This window comes from Acanthaster planci, linkage group LG01 (genome assembly GCF_054643075.1).
Source record: "Acanthaster planci isolate LZ-2023a linkage group LG01, COTS_SCS, whole genome shotgun sequence".
Lineage (NCBI taxonomy): Eukaryota > Metazoa > Echinodermata > Asteroidea > Valvatida > Acanthasteridae > Acanthaster > Acanthaster planci.
In genome coordinates, this window is record NC_141777.1 from 386,287 (window position 1) to 402,769 (window position 16,483).

A 16,483-nucleotide genomic window follows, 5' to 3' on the forward strand; every position below is an offset into this window, starting at 1 on the left:
ACTGCCCAGAATTTATCAGTAAAGTGGTAACAATGTCACTTTAAAACTACATGTAACTCAGCTCCATCACTTTGAACACCTGGACTGCTCTCCACAGAATATCATGATGACCAAACTAGTCTTTTAAAAAAAGCTGTGCAGTGAATATGTCAGTTTAAAATTAATTTCCAATGGGTAACACTCCACAGTTAGAACAAGCATACCAGTCAAAAGACAGCTTCATCTTTGATTTGAATGACTTCACTGTCTTGGTTTATTTTCCTGTCCTGATTCTTAAGTCTTAAAAAGAAAAATAAATTTCCAGAATATTGAAAAGGCGAGCACGAAATGGACTGTGATCAACTTACTACTTCCAGAGGTTTAACGTGCCTGAGCCTCCAAGAGTCATGAAGACATCACGGTTCTGTGGTAGGTGTCTGACCAGCCAAATGGTTGATTTGTGAGCCTAAAAAATGATCCGACAGTGAAAGAATTCACAGCAAGTTGACAAGTTATCATTTGACACCACAAGGGTGTGCTTTTTCCATCATTAACCAATATCAAAGCTTGACATAAAATAACAATTAATGTTTACCACAAATTTGCTAAATTTGTCAAACTTTGAACTGTTGCACCTCAGCACTTACAGAAAAATAGGGAAATTAAAACATTTTATATCATACAAGGTAATTAACCAAACATTTATGTACAGCTAAAACAGAAAACTCCCTTGGCGAAAAGAATCCACCAAGTTCTGCGCATGTACTTACATTTTCTTTGAGTGAAGCAAAGCCTTTTGTCGGATGTTGAGTGCGCATGTCAAAAACATGAAATGTTGATTCCAGCGTCGTAGCAACTAGTTTGTTCATATTGATGTCCTTCCGGTCAAACTCAACGGAGCACACCTGGAGATGGGCAACACCCACGATAAAATGTAAATAAAAACACCAACAATAACAAGTGAGGATTTCTACTCTTTACATCAAGACTTCCAATTTCTAAAACTGGAAGTTACACAGGCAGAACATCAATGTTTGTCTAAAGGATGACTAGGCAGAATTTGAAGGACACACTTCTTTTGATTCCATTCTACTCACCCCGTTCTTGATGTTAGTCTCCCACCGCAGGCTCATGTTCCGTAAGTCAAATAGTTTGATATCTCCATTGTCGTAGCCCGCTACTATGCACCTATCAGCCTGATTGTAGGCATGACCTGACACAGTAAAACAATTGGAATTCAGGATTTTTAAAATTCTTCCCCTTTCCAGTTTGAAGCATCAAAATCTCACTATGACGTCATTCACAAAGCACTGTTGGGGTCAACTTCAAAAGTCTGTAATTACAATTACACGTGATGTCTTCAAACGTACTTTGTTGTAATGCCAACATGAGGCAACATGTTTGTTTCCCTGCTTGGCCACAGGCCCATGTCAATGCTTCCCAACTGGCAATTTTTCGGAGAATAATATGAATCTTTACAATTTTATAAACTCCTCCCATCCCATCCCCCATCCCTTACAAAGGTTTCTAAAATATTCAGAAAAACTATCAACCTATTGAACCTACACCTCCATCCCAATGGTTTGGTCTCAAATATAAAGACAGCTTGGCCATAAAACCTGCACTGCATGCACCCCCTGAAAATGTGATACAATTTACAGAATGCAGGTGCATGAATTTAAATATCAGGCATTTACAACTGGCTGCTTTCCAACAAACTTGAAGCTCTGCAATCTTAAAACATGAGAAAACAATACCCCTTGAGTAGGAGATGAGTAGAGTCATAACTGCTCAACCAGGTACTGAAGATGCAGCTGAGCATGTGCTTTCAAAAGGGCAACACAGCTCAGAAGATTTATAAAATGAGTACGATGACTCAGTTTGAGTGCGAATGTAAACGGCAGACAAACTCACCAAAGGCCACCGTCCAGCAGTCTCTCTTTGTCTCTCCCTCGGCTGGCTGCATGTTGGCCACTGGGTCATCCTTCTGCCTGGGGTCCCAGACTTTGACAGCACCTGCGGTGGTAGCAGAAATGGTGAGAAGTCTGTTCAGATGCTAGAAAGTTGTAAGAATTAACAATTCATTCTGCCTCTGCCTGTGTTCTCAAATGCAGAAACAAAATAAATATGACAGGACTTGAGGCATGGTCAAGGGTGTCAGTCACTGCTGAAAAGTGGCGGGAAGTGGGAAGGGAGGGTGCGTAGTACCTAGAGTGAAACCAATATGAACATGAGGCACAAAGCCCTTTATCATGCGGGGTCAGGAGCCTCAAAATTTAGATAAAGCAATTTACCTTCAGTGGCCTCCCTGAAATCTACATACATGTATATAAACAAGTAAACTCCTCCCAAATTTTTAAGTACCAGCATATATTTCTAAAGTAATCAGTCACACAGCTTGCTAGATTCAAAACTGCCACAGGATATGTCTGAGGCTTAGGCAGGTAAAAAAAAAACTGAAGTTTTGCAAATGTAGCTCGCTCCAGCTGGTGGACACAAACCCTTAACCACTAGTCGACAGGTGCAGCTGTCTAGATGACTCAACCAAAGCACCTGTGAAATTTAAACTCGCATGCAACTCAACCTGACATTCATAGTTTCTGCGCAAAATGTCACAAGTTGGACGAAACAATCACCACCATCAGAGTTACATGTAGTGACTCCCAACTGTGCATCACAAACTCTGCATGCAGAGTTAGCATTCAGGGCATTTCATGCTACCATACCATCTCTGCTTCCAGTGACAATCTCTGGTGCCCCCTCCCCGATTCCAAGACCCCCGACACCATCAATGCAGTTGATGATCTCAGAGTGACCCTTGGCTGAATACACGGGCATGTCAATCTTTTCCAAATTCCTACCAGAACAAAAAAAAAATTGTCCATAAAGTCAACCATATAAGTTTAGAAACGATGTTTCATGTTGATGATTCAAGTTGTGTTTGCTCTTTCCAATTATACAGTCTAATTTAATTGTGGGGTTTGATGCATGAAATCAGATGTAAAGTAAGCCATCATCTTCTGAAATTTTCAAATACACATGTAGTGCTAGAAAAAATTCAAAAAGTGATCATCTTTCACATCAGTTTGAGGAAGCTCACATACATGTATATGTACAACTTTACAATGACATACAGTGTACTACATTTTGTGTTGAAATCTTTATAAGTAAAAAAAAATTCAGCTGCACCATTTATTCCCGCAGTTCTTCAGTCATGTCAGTGCATCAAGTGGTTGCATATATTAGGTCATTTGCAGGTAACTGTGCCGGTTAAGTCTGCATTTGACTGGCACCTCATCCCACACGAAAATCAAATTAGACTGGCTGAGCAAAGACCGTACTTCTTCTAGTTGCTCAACTATTGTGAAAAGAAGCATTTCACTAAACTACAGTTTTGCAAAAATCCTTGGTGTTTTTGCGCAGAGCTTAATAAATCCTCCAAATTCCCTACTGTGCTCAAACAAGTGGTGCATTCTGTGTGGTTTCAAGTTCTTGGAAAAATAAATTCCACTAGATGAAGAAGTCTTTCTCCACCCTACAAAATCCTCCCAAATCTCTTGGTGGATTTTGGAGGATCTGCATGAACAGACTATAAAGCATTGGCTTGTTTCTTCCTCTTACCATATTCGTAAATTTCCATCAAAATCTCCTGTTGCTAAGTGTCTCTGGTTAATGTGGGATGCTCCAAATGTGCCACAGCGAAATGCCTCTTTTTTCTCAGCCTAAATTAGAATGTGGAGTTAAGAAAATACATTGCAAGTATTCTGCATTATCAATTTTGTGAATAAGAACAAAGAAAAAACTAATTATTTATCCTTTCTCAATTGACAAAGTAAATAATCATGCTCAAAACCTGGATGAAATAATTAATTGGGAATGGGTACTAGTCTGACCACATTTTTTTAAACTAAGCAATTAACTTTCAAAAGTATAGGGTCATCCTGAGGTAAAATTAATAGAAAAAGAAATTCTAACATGATGCCCGTGGTGCAGGACTTTCTACATTTCAAAGGTAGAGTTTCTTTAAATCAACATTTGCAACATTTTACAAATTTTGCCTACTCCACAAAAATCCTGACAAACATTGTTAATTTATATATAACAGGTTTGCCCTTCCCAACGTATATTAATAAGCACTGTATGCTCAGTGCTTGTCCGAGAGCTTGCGAAAAAAACCTCACAAGCTTACTCGGGTGGGACTCGAACCCACGACCTCCTGCTTACTAGTGCAGATGTCTTAACCAGGGCAAACCTGTTATATATAATTAACATCTGCCCAACGCAAAAAAAAATACATCTTGAAAATTGTTAATTTAATATACATGTACCACTCATAACTGGTCACAGAGATGATCTCAGCTGCTAACAATGTTCCTAGTGCTTGTAAATTTCATTTTGGAAAAGCACCATCATTTTGAACATGGGAGTGGCTGTTAAGTGCAATCTTTGAAAGTGTACAAATATAAAATTCGTGCAATTTTTCTTGAGCAATTTTTATTCGGTTGCGTATATTATAATTCTGCACAAATAACGTTGAGTGCACTCTTTGAATGTTTGTAATTTTTGTGCCTCAAACAGTGCAATTTTTAAAGGGTCATGCCGGCGGCGCCGGGTGCAGGAATTCCTGTTTCCATTCAAAGTCTCCAGCTATCTGGCACCAGTCAAGCTGGGAACCTGTTGCCTTGCGTAAAAACTAGGATTCCAGTACAAACTACTCGTAGTAGTTTTGGGGGGTCATTTCAAAATTCTTATTTCCCTTATTGTTACATGTACATGTAGTTATTTTCTCTGGGATCCTACATTGACATTTACATGTAATAGAGGGCCTGTGTGGAGGGCCTTCAAAGAGGACAGGTGTTTGTTCCTGTGTGATATGCTTGAGTAGGCTATAGTACTTCAATGTGGTATAAATTCAAATAACAAACATGTCCTCTGTGTGGGCACTCCATGCAGGCCCTATATTAAATGTCAACAGGGGACTCTAATGGTTCTCATGAGGAATTTCTTTCAGAAGGAGGGGAAGTCCAAATTAATTGTTGACAGGGGAATTTAATTGCTCTCATATGGCAATATTCATCAAAATGCTCGAATGACAAATTTTTTCATGACTGGCCGGCCCAAGAAGTACATATCCCACGCTGTGTATGCAGCTGACACACGTCAAGCACGGAACAGACCTGACAAAATTCCTGCATGGTTGATGTCAGTCTCTTACATAGACTGACATGACATGTTCATGTACCCACACAATTTTTGTTGTTGTGTGCATTTTTTATAGCAATATCTGTGGTTGTGCAAAGTTTAAAAATTGTGCACACAAATTTTAAATTTGCAAACTTTCAATGACTGAGCTCAACACAGCTAAAACTTACAGAATCCAGGGCAATTGCTCTGCCGTGCCATGGCGAACATATACATTACATGATGTAGGGTCTAGTTCAGACATATCAGATATTGAAACTGACAACTGTAGCATTCAAATAAGCCTTATCGTCAATACTGCAAGGGTAATTTTGCACTAGTAGGCCTATAAAGGCATCACGGGAAGGAAAATGGGCAAACATTGCTTGTTTTCCCTTCCCACAATGCCTTTCCATAGTTGTGCAAAATCAGCCATGCAGTATTAACGATATGGTTTATGTTCCCCATGATAGGTTCGAACACCAGCCAGATTGCAAGTAATTGCAATAGATATTATTCTAGGCCTACCTCGTGTAGAAGTTTGACATCTCCGGTAGCCGACATTTCATAGATATGCAACGCACCGGTCTTGCGTGGGTGGTTGCCAAGCACGACGAAGCGAGCACTGCACGGAACCCATCTTGTATCGTACAGGGTGAAATTCAGTGACTTCTGAATATATGCAATGATCTGGGGTTTGTCTTCCATTGGGGATTGACAGATTTGGGGTTTTTCAACCTGAAAATAAAAATCAATTCCAGTAGTTTAACGTTTGAAAGCTCTTGCCGACGACATAAACCACAGCAGACCTAGATAGAGCGTCCTCAATAGTTTGCATTTAGTAAAAAAACTACAGAGGGCGCACTCCTTAAATTGCACTTTCTGCCATTCCGCATTGTCATGTTTTCAGCCGGCTGAAAGTTGGAACAGAAATTTCAGATATGTCTAGGGGAAGTAGTGCCGGGTTTGACCGTTTCATTACAGTCTTTTCTCCCGAAGGGAGGTTGTATCAAGTCGGTGAGTGAAAATGTTTGCTGTGCAATTTTTCAACCGGATTTATAAAAGTCTAGTTTCCGGACAAATACATGTAGGGGTGCATTCCACCAAATGGTTGTAGGCGCGCGAGTTCATTAATATTTTATGATCCCACGGGGTTTTTACAATAAGACATGCCGTAAGCAGGAGGCATCACTGAAATATTTCTATAAATCCCGAATTTGGGACTGATAGTTTCCAATTAGGGGTATTTCTTTCACAAAAGCCCCAAATTGCGGGCCTATTTTGGATAAAGGCGGGCAGCTACATTCAGAAACAGAGAAATGAGCACTTACATGTATGATGTAGGCCTTGAGAGTGAAAATTTTAGATTTTTGTCCACCGCCCGCATGGTCCAAAACACCCCTCCCGAAAAAGTTCAGTATTTAAAAAAAAATGATTATTTTCCAAAAAATGCAGGAATAAAAAATCCATTTCAAATCCAAAACCATACAGCCATGACAGCAGTAAAAGGGTCCAAAATGCGTATATGTACGCATACCTACCTACTACATGAATGATTATTCTGTGAGACTGTAATATGCATACAAGTAAAGCGCTGCCCCGGCCGGCCGCACAAGGCGGAGGAATACATTTACATTTGTAAGTATCCACCTAGCATGCGGACATTACTGTAATGTCCATGTACTACAAGTAATCCTGTTAGCACTGCGAGGCTGTGCAACTTCCATCCCGTTAAGCGTTGCATAGCGACTTGCCTTCCGGCCACTGCATCCAATCAAAACGTGTTCCGTTTGACAACTTGATGACCTCATTCGCCTTATATGGAATGTGAGGTTGTGGCTACTTGTGGCTGGCATGCCAATTATTGAACTGAATATGCATTAAGCTCAGTTGAATGTAGAGAGAATTTAGCAGGGTCATGTACCAGGGAACTACATACTTTCATCGCACTTGGCCACTCCACGCTCCGCACACTGACATATACGAGAAATAATGAATAATGAAAAAGCCTCATGTTTTTCAAAATGTTCTGGACGCATATGTAAAACTTTCATTCTCATGGCCTTAATTTTACTGCTATTTTGGGGGTATCTTCCTTGAAAGGTGAATGAGCGTTCAAACTTCGTACAATTTCATAAATTTCAACAAAAAATTAATATATGTACAGCAGGCCTTGTGCTAACTTTTTTTCCTGGCTTGCCCACTGGGCTAGTTAAATGGATATTTACTTGCCCATTTAGAGTTTTACTAGCCCGTATAAAAAAAATTTTAAAAACCCGAAATTTGTTATCAGCTTGCCAATACAGAATTTGACATTTCAGAAAATAAAAGGCTGATGGTATAAATAAATAAAGAGGCATTTATGTTAGTTAAAAGTCACTGGAGTCACTGGTCATGGAGCCGGGATCAAAATTATCTCTTTGTTCCATCTTTCCTCTCATTTGGGTTGCTTATGTTTGGCAAAAAATAATACTTTTTGCTTACTTTCTGACCTCTGCACGTGCGCAGTGAACAAGAGAAAACTTTTTCCAATCAGAAGAGGGTGCTGTTTGCACGCGACTTTGTGTATACTTCGTATCAAACGCTTTCTGGCTGTAGTCAGTTAAGGTCAGGAAAATTGATTAGGCCCCCCCAAAAAAAAATACTTCTAGTTTCGGTTTCCCGACCGACCCTTACTTTTCGGCGCAACCCTAAAATTTTTATCGGCAAGTTAGAAAAAACAAATTAAATTTTTTTCTAAATTAAAAATTAATGCCAATGTCTTTTCTGTCTTCACAAAACACCTTTCAACAACCCTTTCTCATGTTAAAACGCTTGTTTTTATATGTTTTCCTACTTCATTTGCAAGTTTAGAAAAGAAACTTCTGTCATTTTCACGAGTTCCACTTGCGTTTCGCAGTCACTTTAGTGAAATTTTGTGCGTAAAGCTCAGTGCATGAAAGCAAAGCTGTGCTGGTTCCCACCATGTTGCGCCCATGCAAAAGAACGCTTGATGGAAATGTGCTAAACCAGTCTTTACGTTCCATTCGCAAGTCGATTAAAACTACATCGGTGTTGTACACGCATGCAGCCATACAGCTGCAGGTCGAAAAAAAATCGATGTTGCAAGAGGATTTCTTCAGCGTAATTCACAGAACTTGGTCTCTTGTTTATGTATTTATTTTCTGTGCTCACGATTTCCTGCCGGCACGCGGTTTATCACCCGCCCTTCTGGATGCATGACTAGCATTGTGTGATTTGTCTGTAATTCTTGTGATTTGTCAACTGCAGAAATGTTTACATATATCAAGACTTATTTTTATCACAGTTTTAGACAATTTTTGAAAGCTTTTATCCCCATTCAGGTTATTACATCAGCACAAAAAATTGACCAAACAAAATTCCGACCTACCAATACAATTTTTGAGAGGCATGTAGTCGGAAGCAGAAGTGACCTAAACAGTTAACAAGAATAGTGTACACGTGCGGTATCGCACTCTGTTCCTGGCATTCACGGTCGCTTATCGCCCTGTTACGCAAGCATCATGTTTCAAAAACCCAAGTAAAAACACATCCACAATGACTCAGTTTCTGGGCAACCAAGGAACCAAGTATAGGTAGCCATGGTAGCCCGAAGCATTTTTTGCCAAAATTTGTACGCCGGGCTAGTAATATTTCGGGGCCTGTAAAGTACTTTATGAATTCTAGGGTTTGATATTTGATTTTCTAATGAAGAATATTTTAATTCAGAGAAAATTAGTTCATAAATAAGAATTCCAATAAATTAAAAAGTGGATCTTACATAAATTTTGACTTGACTGTTTCAACTGTACAGCGAGCTGCATGTGTCAACGATACTTTCCCCCATGCCACACCATTGATAAACCCATTATATCATGTACATTTCTGCTTGTATGTCTGTACATGCACATGTACATTGTAAGTTAAGTTTGCAACGTATATTGCATAATCCAAAACTTCGGCCAGTTTTAATAAAACGTTAACTCTAAAAGTCATTTTGAAAAACAGACATTAGATGTAAATGTTAATTTGTTTGTAGAGTTTGAAAAAGTACCATATTTGGGATCACATGTACGTGTAGTTGATGAGATATCGCCTTGAAAATATTTGTTGATTTTTTTCAATGATTTCTGATGAACTGTTTCTGATTAAAGTGTGAATCGGAAGTCTGGCCAAAATTTCTTTTCTAGAAATTTTCCAAGAACAATTTTTGTACAAAAAGAAGCTTGCATTTCACCTTTTAAATTGAACTTGTCTGAAAATGTAGAACTGAAGAACACAAAGGAGGTAGGTTATTATTTCATGCAATCCGGAACTAGGAAAAATTTGATACTAGGCCTACGTTGCTAGGTCAGCGCATGTGCAAGATTGATAGATTGATCACGCAAAGATCAACTTACTGCCTGAGTAAACTAGTTACACGTACTCAGCGTGCTCCACGTCAAATGCACATATACTTGTGCGCCTCATGGTGCACCTATGCGGTGAGTACCAAAAACCACGCCCTCTTTTGTTCTGCTCAGAGCGGATAATGTACATGCATGTCCTTATGCCCTGCTCAGTGCTGGCAAAGCTGACAGGGCTGCCGTGTCTGATTCTTCTTTTTTCATGTCATGTTTTCTAAAGCCCCCCCCTCATCCAATTATTTTTAAACAGGTCCAGAGTTTTGTATCCAGCCATATTCTCAAACTTGCACTTGGTTTTCAAGCTTGAGACTCATGGTGGGCGGGGAACACTTTTCACTCTGAAATTTGGAAGAATAATTTAATATTGTGATGCAAACTTGTTGGTGAATCTTAAGGAGAGTAAAGTTTAAACCATTAACAAAAAAGTATGCTCATGGCCAATGACTTTTTTTTGCAATCTTTTTCAGAATATGCCTTCAAAGCCATCAATCAAGGAGGGATGACGTCAGTTGCTATCAAGGGAGCCGATAGTGCTGTAGTTGTAACCCAAAAGAAAGTTCCTGTAAGTCAACCTTTTCCCACTCTTTTGATTCACATGCAACCTTCCAGTTCCAACCTACCTTGCAAATTCCAGTTTCACCAAGATTTAAGAAGACCTGATGATTTGGGTAAAAAATACCGGTTACATGCAACTGAAAATTTTAGAAATAGTCTTGTTTTAGGTGTAGCTGAACTTTTCTTCAAAAGACACGAATGCAAAGATTTAAAAAAACATCGCTGAAGTTCAACATGATCCAGCAGAACTTATCCCAACTGTTGGACCTTGTGGATTTTGGGATCCCACTTGTACAAAAGTTTAGAATACCTGACTCTCTGCCCAATATAGTGTCAACGTGAATAAATTCTAGAAAACTCTGTTTACAGGACAAGCTCCTGGATGCGGACACTGTCACCCACGTGTTCTCTATCACTGAGCATATTGGATGTGTCATGACTGGCCTGATAGGTAACGTTCTTCCAGTGTGGTTTGAATGTTGAGTAATTTCATCTGCCATTAGTATGTGTATCTGAACATTGCTTTCACATGGCCAACATCACAGCCATTGTTTCCATCTCATCTGACTATTAGACCATTTTTATCATTGTAATTATCATTTCGTTATCTGAATCATCCTTATTTTCGAAATCATTATAATAATTTTTGTTTTTTTGCGTCAGTCTAATTTTCATCATTTCATCATTTTCAGTTAATCAGTTTGTATTTTTCCTCTTTGTCCTCATCTAAATCATCTCGATCTGTAGTATCAATTCAATCATTTATTCAGTTAAAGATTTTCCTGCTGATATTCGGATTATCTTCCTCATCTTCTTTAGCATCATCTTATTGTCATCACCGCCTCCTTCGCATCTTCGTTTTAGTTGTCCTGGATGTCCTTGTTATCACTGATCTCTTAACAGCAGTGCTTCCTGTCATTGAATTAAATTCCTTTTCACCAAACTTCAGCTGACAGCCGGTCCCAAGTATTCCGAGCTCGTTATGAAGCGGCTAACTTCAGGTACAAGTTTGGCTATGAGATCCCAGTTGAGATGCTATGTAAACGGATAGCCGACATATCCCAGGTGTACACACAGAATGCACAGATGAGACCGCTTGGCTGCAGTGAGTATTCCAGACTGATTGCCTTGCAAATACTATGCTGAAATCTAATTTGGGGTCCCTTAGATTAGTTTTTACAGATTTGTAAATAATAACTTGGGCTGTCTAGCAGTGTAAATATTGAATTGAAGTTTGGCAAATAGCATTAGAGAATGTAATCATCTTGAGGAAATTGGTGGTTGCTTATATATTTATTAACAGCAGTTGGAAATGTCCCCATTGGCTGTCTTTATTCAGGATTCAGCTTGTCTTCTTGCTCAGTTTTATACACGTTCAGTATCCGTTTCAGAATCCCATGGGATCCTGCAGCACATAATTAGTTGGGGGGTAGTCAGCCTGAACAGAGAATGGAAGACTTCTTATTCCTGACATCAGATCTTTGTGCATTGGACAAGCTTCACTTAATGCTGTTATTGAGTTTTGCTTGTGACTATTTGAAAACTCATGGGCTGAGTAAAGTCTGCAAACTCTTAGTTTAATCCAGTCAATTTTTTTTACTTTTTTGTTTTGTTTGTGAAAAGTTCTTGTTAGTTAGAATTGCTTTTCCTTGTTGAAACAAACGTGGCAGACAATTTAGTCAGTCGTCATGTCAGTGCAACAAGGTCGTATCTCTTGTACAAAACAAATACCAGTTACAACCTTGTTGCACTGACATGACACAATGTAATCATGAGTCAGTCATAAGCCATGCTAACATGGAGATAGGAAGGTAGAGATTGTAGCCAACCCTTGGAATTTTACGTCTTCCACAAGAAGTGAAAATGTCAGTAAGATTTTTTTCCAGAAAATAAAGAGTAGCATTGTCTGTTTCCATCAGGTATGATTTTGATTGGTTGGGATGACGAGGTGGGGCCACAGGTTTTCAAGACAGATCCTGCCGGCTATTACTGTGGTTTCAAGGCCACTAGCGTCGGGGTTAAACAGACGGAGGCCAACAGCTTCCTGGAGAAGAAGATCAAGAAGAAATTAGACTGGACTTATGATCAGACGGTGGAGGTGAGGACGTGGTCACGAGGCATGGGAAGCCACTGCCGGTTGTCTGTGGTTTACTCTGTGTTGATCAGTTGAGATTGTTGACAGTACTAGGACGTAAACCTTCTGATTTATTAAGCTTGTACCTTCCCCTCAGATCAGCTGATTTCCTCCTGTTTTACTTCCCACACTTGTCATTCATGAATGGAGAAAAAATATCCAAGCTGTTGTACAGATGTTTCACTTCTCAGATTCCCTACTTGCATGTCTGGAATTCTGGAGAGGTGTCTACGATTGTGGCATGCAGTGTTTCCTTGGATCAGCCTTTTTCATGTTTCACTTCTAGTCTATGAAATGCCATTAAGAAATGAAAAAAAATACATGTCCTCCAAAATCTCTGCACTTGGGAGTGTCCTCTTTTTTTAATTCCCAGTTGCAAGCCTTAGATTGCCCCCCCCCCCAAAAAAATCTTTGGAGACTGTGTGAGTGTTGCTGAGTGGTTCAGGCTGATAAATTGGGTCGTTGGTTGCCAGACAGTTTCCTAATGTTGCATTATAATTTCTTCCCAGACTGCCATCAAATGCCTGTCCTCAGTTTTATCGGCGGATTTCAAGCCCTCTGAAATTGAAGTCGCCGTAGTCAGTGATGACAACAAGAAGTTTAGGTAGGCATTTCAAGACAAACAAGAATGTGTTCAAACTTTAGAGCTTGCTGAGAGGTAGCAACATGTGCTTTGCTGGCACTCGGACCCACGGACACGATTAGCACTACTTTCACAAGGCTGTGAGACTAGCCAAACAAGTTCTGTTGCTTTACACTACCTAATTTGTTTTTAAAAACCAGCTGACATATTGCATATCATGCCAGTCAATCAACCAGGCTGTATTTTATTTCTTTGTAGAGTCCTTTTTCCTCCACCAGTTTCAACCTAACGGAATGACTTGATCCAATCAATGTCTTACACCGACATTGGCTCATAGCCTTCAACACATATCCAGGCAATGAGTACTACTCACTTAAAGGTATATATTGTTTTGTAACAATTTGTTTTACTTCTTCCTTGTAGGGTATTAACGGAGGCAGAAATTGACTCTCATTTGACAGCACTTGCAGAGAAGGATTGATGAAATTGGTCATCTCTCCATTAGCTATCTCCAAACAAATCAAGCAGTCATCAAGAAATTCATGCAGCACCACACTTTCTTTTGTATCCAGTGTAACTGGTCTAAGTAGCCTATGTTGTAGTCCTCAAACTTTTTATGTTGACAGTCTGTTATTAAGGGCCATTTGTGACATTTGCAGCTTTGACTAAGTTTAAAGCAAGTTTTTCAAATCTTGAAGATAACAGAGAACTGTTGTAGCTGCGTAAAGATCCATTGCTTTGAGTTGGCCCATGGTAATGCATTTTTCAGCACAAAAAGTAAGCACAACCTAGACAGAACAACAGGATTCTGTACCTAAAAAAACTGTGCTCTTGGTCTCTCTGAATTTAGTTTTCATCAGCAAAATCATTGTACATGTAGTTGATTTATAGATCTGGAAAAACATTGTTTTGTTACTCTCCTTAGAGAACCACTTCTTCGGATCAGTTGTAATCACAGAAGTGAAGGAAGACTTCTCTTTTCTTCATGTGTTTTTTCCCGCTTTTATTTCCTTCAGTTGCTGGTATGTTTGTCTTGCACACAGTATAGGGGTGTAAATGGGGAATGCAAGGGCGTTTAGGGGAGGGAACTATAGGGGCCATGCCCTGTCCCCCAGAAAATAAAGAAGAAGCACAAAATTGGGGGGGGGGTGAAACATAATGAGCCACAGGAAACATTTCACTAGATTTCATTTCCACTTCTTCCAAACGCAAGTGTATAAAGCCCTAAAATGTGGCCTCCACTCTCAGACAGGCTATAAAAGGTTATGTAAAAGTGTTTCATTCCCCCCCCCCCCTTATTCCCCAAAGTAATTTTGCATCCCACCCCCAAGAAGTTCTAGATCTGCCCTCAAGAAAATGTCATCAGCTTGGAATCTGAAGATTGGTTCTAAGCCTTTGCTTTGTAAATGTCTCTCTTGCAAGTTTTGCACACCACAACCTCAGGCAGCCGCCTTGGCCAAAAAAAAAATAACTCAAAGAGAATTTTAACATGCTGTGGTGTGGTGTACACATGTATTTTTTAATACACCATACAAGTAAGAGAGCCCTGAAATGATACAGTACTCTACCTCTTAAAGCAAGCAAAGAAGGTGCAGTTGAGTTAAGGAGCATTTTGGATCATGAAGGGTGGCTTATACATCTGTATAAATCAATGGCAGTCCACACACTACAGAAGACTCTGTTTGTCATGCTGTATTCTGAATCTCATACCATGGTTGCTTCACCCGAACAGTAAACAGGAATGACCCACAGGTGTAATAACTGAGTGATTTCAAAGCCAGATTTGTCTTGAGAGGGAGGAATAGAACCAGTAAATTTCTGAGTTTTCATTAATTTAAGTATTGTCACTTCAGGAAAAAATCAACAGTTGTGAATGAGAAACCTAAAAAATGTTTCTTTTCAGACTTGGTTTATAATTTGACAGTCAAATTCAATAAAAGTTACTACATGTAATTAAAATGTGCTGATGGATTGATTCCTTTATGTTTTTACTATCCGTAAACTTTTCCAATCTTGCAAAAATTCTTTGGAAAATGATCGCATTGTGTAATTTTTTGGGGTCTTTTTTACACGTAGCCTGTGAACAAAAAAAACTTTTAATACAGTGTTCCAGAGCTTGTGGGGAAAGAGTCAACTTTAAACCAGAAACAGGAGAGTTGGCTGCATTCCCTGAGTGAGGCTACATTAAAGGAGAGACTATTCAAAAGCAGTACTGAACGATTGAATGCCAGAGAGTGAAGCTGGACAAAGCTAATCGAACCCTCAAGCATTCCACAAAAGTGAAGGAAATTTGCGACGAGCTTGAACTTTTCAAATCATTGGCAAGTTAATGTTATTCTTGTAATAGCAATTAAATCAGTAACGAACAGAAGGAACTGTAATCCTTTAACCTTGAGATTGGAACCAACACCGTTTGGGCTGGCGATCTTGTGTAAAGTTTGAAAAGACGTCTTTCCACGGCTACTTTGGGAACAAGGGTTGAGTTATCAAATACGTAGACAGATAACTTTGACCTTGTGTGTTTCAGATTTCGGCCCGATTCGCTTTGGCAAGCAAACGCCTCTTATTCCTTGGGTACTCTTTTTCAGTATCTCCACAGTATATGGGTTTTGGATGGCTTATCTAGGCCTATCTCTAGAACCCTGTGTTCTAGCTGTTGGGTTCCTCTTAGACGTGACTCAAGTCGGGATCTCTGTGACATCTTCGTTTCTGCTGACGTATCGGGACAGCGCGCCGTTGCTTCGCGCCCTCTTTTGTCCTCTTATTACTATGAGTTCAGTTTGGAAATCCCGACTTGACGAATCCGCCAACCGTTTGTGGTAGCAGCCAATCATGTTGCCGGATTTGTTTTTACGTCGTTCATATCTGCATTACAATAAATGAGTCTACACGTTCATATCTACATTATTACGAACGAGTCTGCAAGTCTGACTACTTTGGTGGAAATTCCGTATCATTATGCAAGATCATGTCGTTCATATGCAATAATTAATAACTACGTATCACCGACGGGGGTCCGCTTGGCTTCTCCGTCAAGTAAGACTTACTGATTAGTGACGTATGACACACGTTATACAATAAAGGCTATCAAATGAGGGCCCCTTATAATCAAACAAGAAAATGACAACTTCTTTGCTACAAAAACGAGGGGCCCAGGGACAAAATTACTTGAAGGCAGTGTTGTAGTCAAGTCACAAATGTCTAGCCCGAGTTCGCCGAGTCCCGAAGCTCAAGTCTCGAGTCCAAGTCTCAAGTCAAAACCTCGAGTCCGAGTCACAAACCTCGAGTCCGAATCACCGTGGTGGAGTCCGAATCCGAGTCATTGTAATGTGACTCGAATCGAGTCTGAGTCGATCATGAAAAATGTGATTCGAGTCCGAGTCCTGCACTCAAGTCATACAACACTGCCTGGAGGGGACATAATAACCTGGTGGGGAACAGATTTATCGGGCCAGGGGGACACTTTTACCTAGGAAATTCTGTCCCCGGGACAGTTTTACCGTGGGACAGATTTAAAGTTTACACCGGCTGGGCCGAGCGCGACGGCGGCCAACACGTACCGGCTGAAGGGATGGCTGACTAGGGAAAAGCAACGTAACTTCCGACTTGATTCAAGTCTAAGTTCCTCTTCAAACTCAAAGGCCG

The 16,483-nt window shown here is 39.9% G+C and overlaps 2 protein-coding genes across 2 annotated transcripts in view; one reads left to right on the plus strand and one right to left on the minus strand.

Moving 5' to 3' along the window:
* The window catches only part of wdr92 (WD repeat domain 92), a 7,569-nt gene extending 1,584 nt beyond the window's left edge, over positions 1-5,985 (minus strand). The window contains exons 1-7 of the mRNA XM_022231961.2: positions 5,689-5,985; positions 3,601-3,701; positions 2,706-2,836; positions 1,894-1,995; positions 1,077-1,192; positions 750-884; positions 348-445 (exon numbers count right to left, since the gene is read on the minus strand). Coding sequence (XP_022087653.2) covers positions 348-445; positions 750-884; positions 1,077-1,192; positions 1,894-1,995; positions 2,706-2,836; positions 3,601-3,701; positions 5,689-5,868 — 863 coding nt within the window. The 5' untranslated portion in view covers positions 5,869-5,985. The remainder of the gene's footprint in view (positions 1-347; positions 446-749; positions 885-1,076; positions 1,193-1,893; positions 1,996-2,705; positions 2,837-3,600; positions 3,702-5,688) is intronic.
* Positions 5,986-6,017: 32 nt separating this feature from the next.
* Positions 6,018-14,797, plus strand: psma6 (proteasome 20S subunit alpha 6). Its single transcript, XM_022231964.2, has 7 exons — positions 6,018-6,177; positions 10,034-10,128; positions 10,491-10,572; positions 11,071-11,226; positions 12,041-12,219; positions 12,765-12,859; positions 13,262-14,797. Exons 1-7 carry the CDS (start codon positions 6,102-6,104, stop codon positions 13,317-13,319), a joined length of 741 nt encoding a protein of 246 aa, XP_022087656.1. The 5' UTR covers positions 6,018-6,101; the 3' UTR covers positions 13,320-14,797.
* Positions 14,798-16,483: the final 1,686 nt, after the last annotated feature.

Bases quoted from the DNA above. Each gene is read 5' to 3' on its own strand.
- psma6 (XM_022231964.2), top strand. From the start codon at position 6,102: ATGTCTAGGGGAAGTAGTGCCGGGTTTGACCGTTTCATTACAGTCTTT. The intron at 6,178-10,033 runs GTGAGTGAAAAT...AATCTTTTTCAG, and splicing joins AGGGAGGTTGTATCAAGTCG to AATATGCCTTCAAAGCCATC. The intron at 11,227-12,040 runs GTGAGTATTCCA...TGTTTCCATCAG, and splicing joins GATGAGACCGCTTGGCTGCA to GTATGATTTTGATTGGTTGG.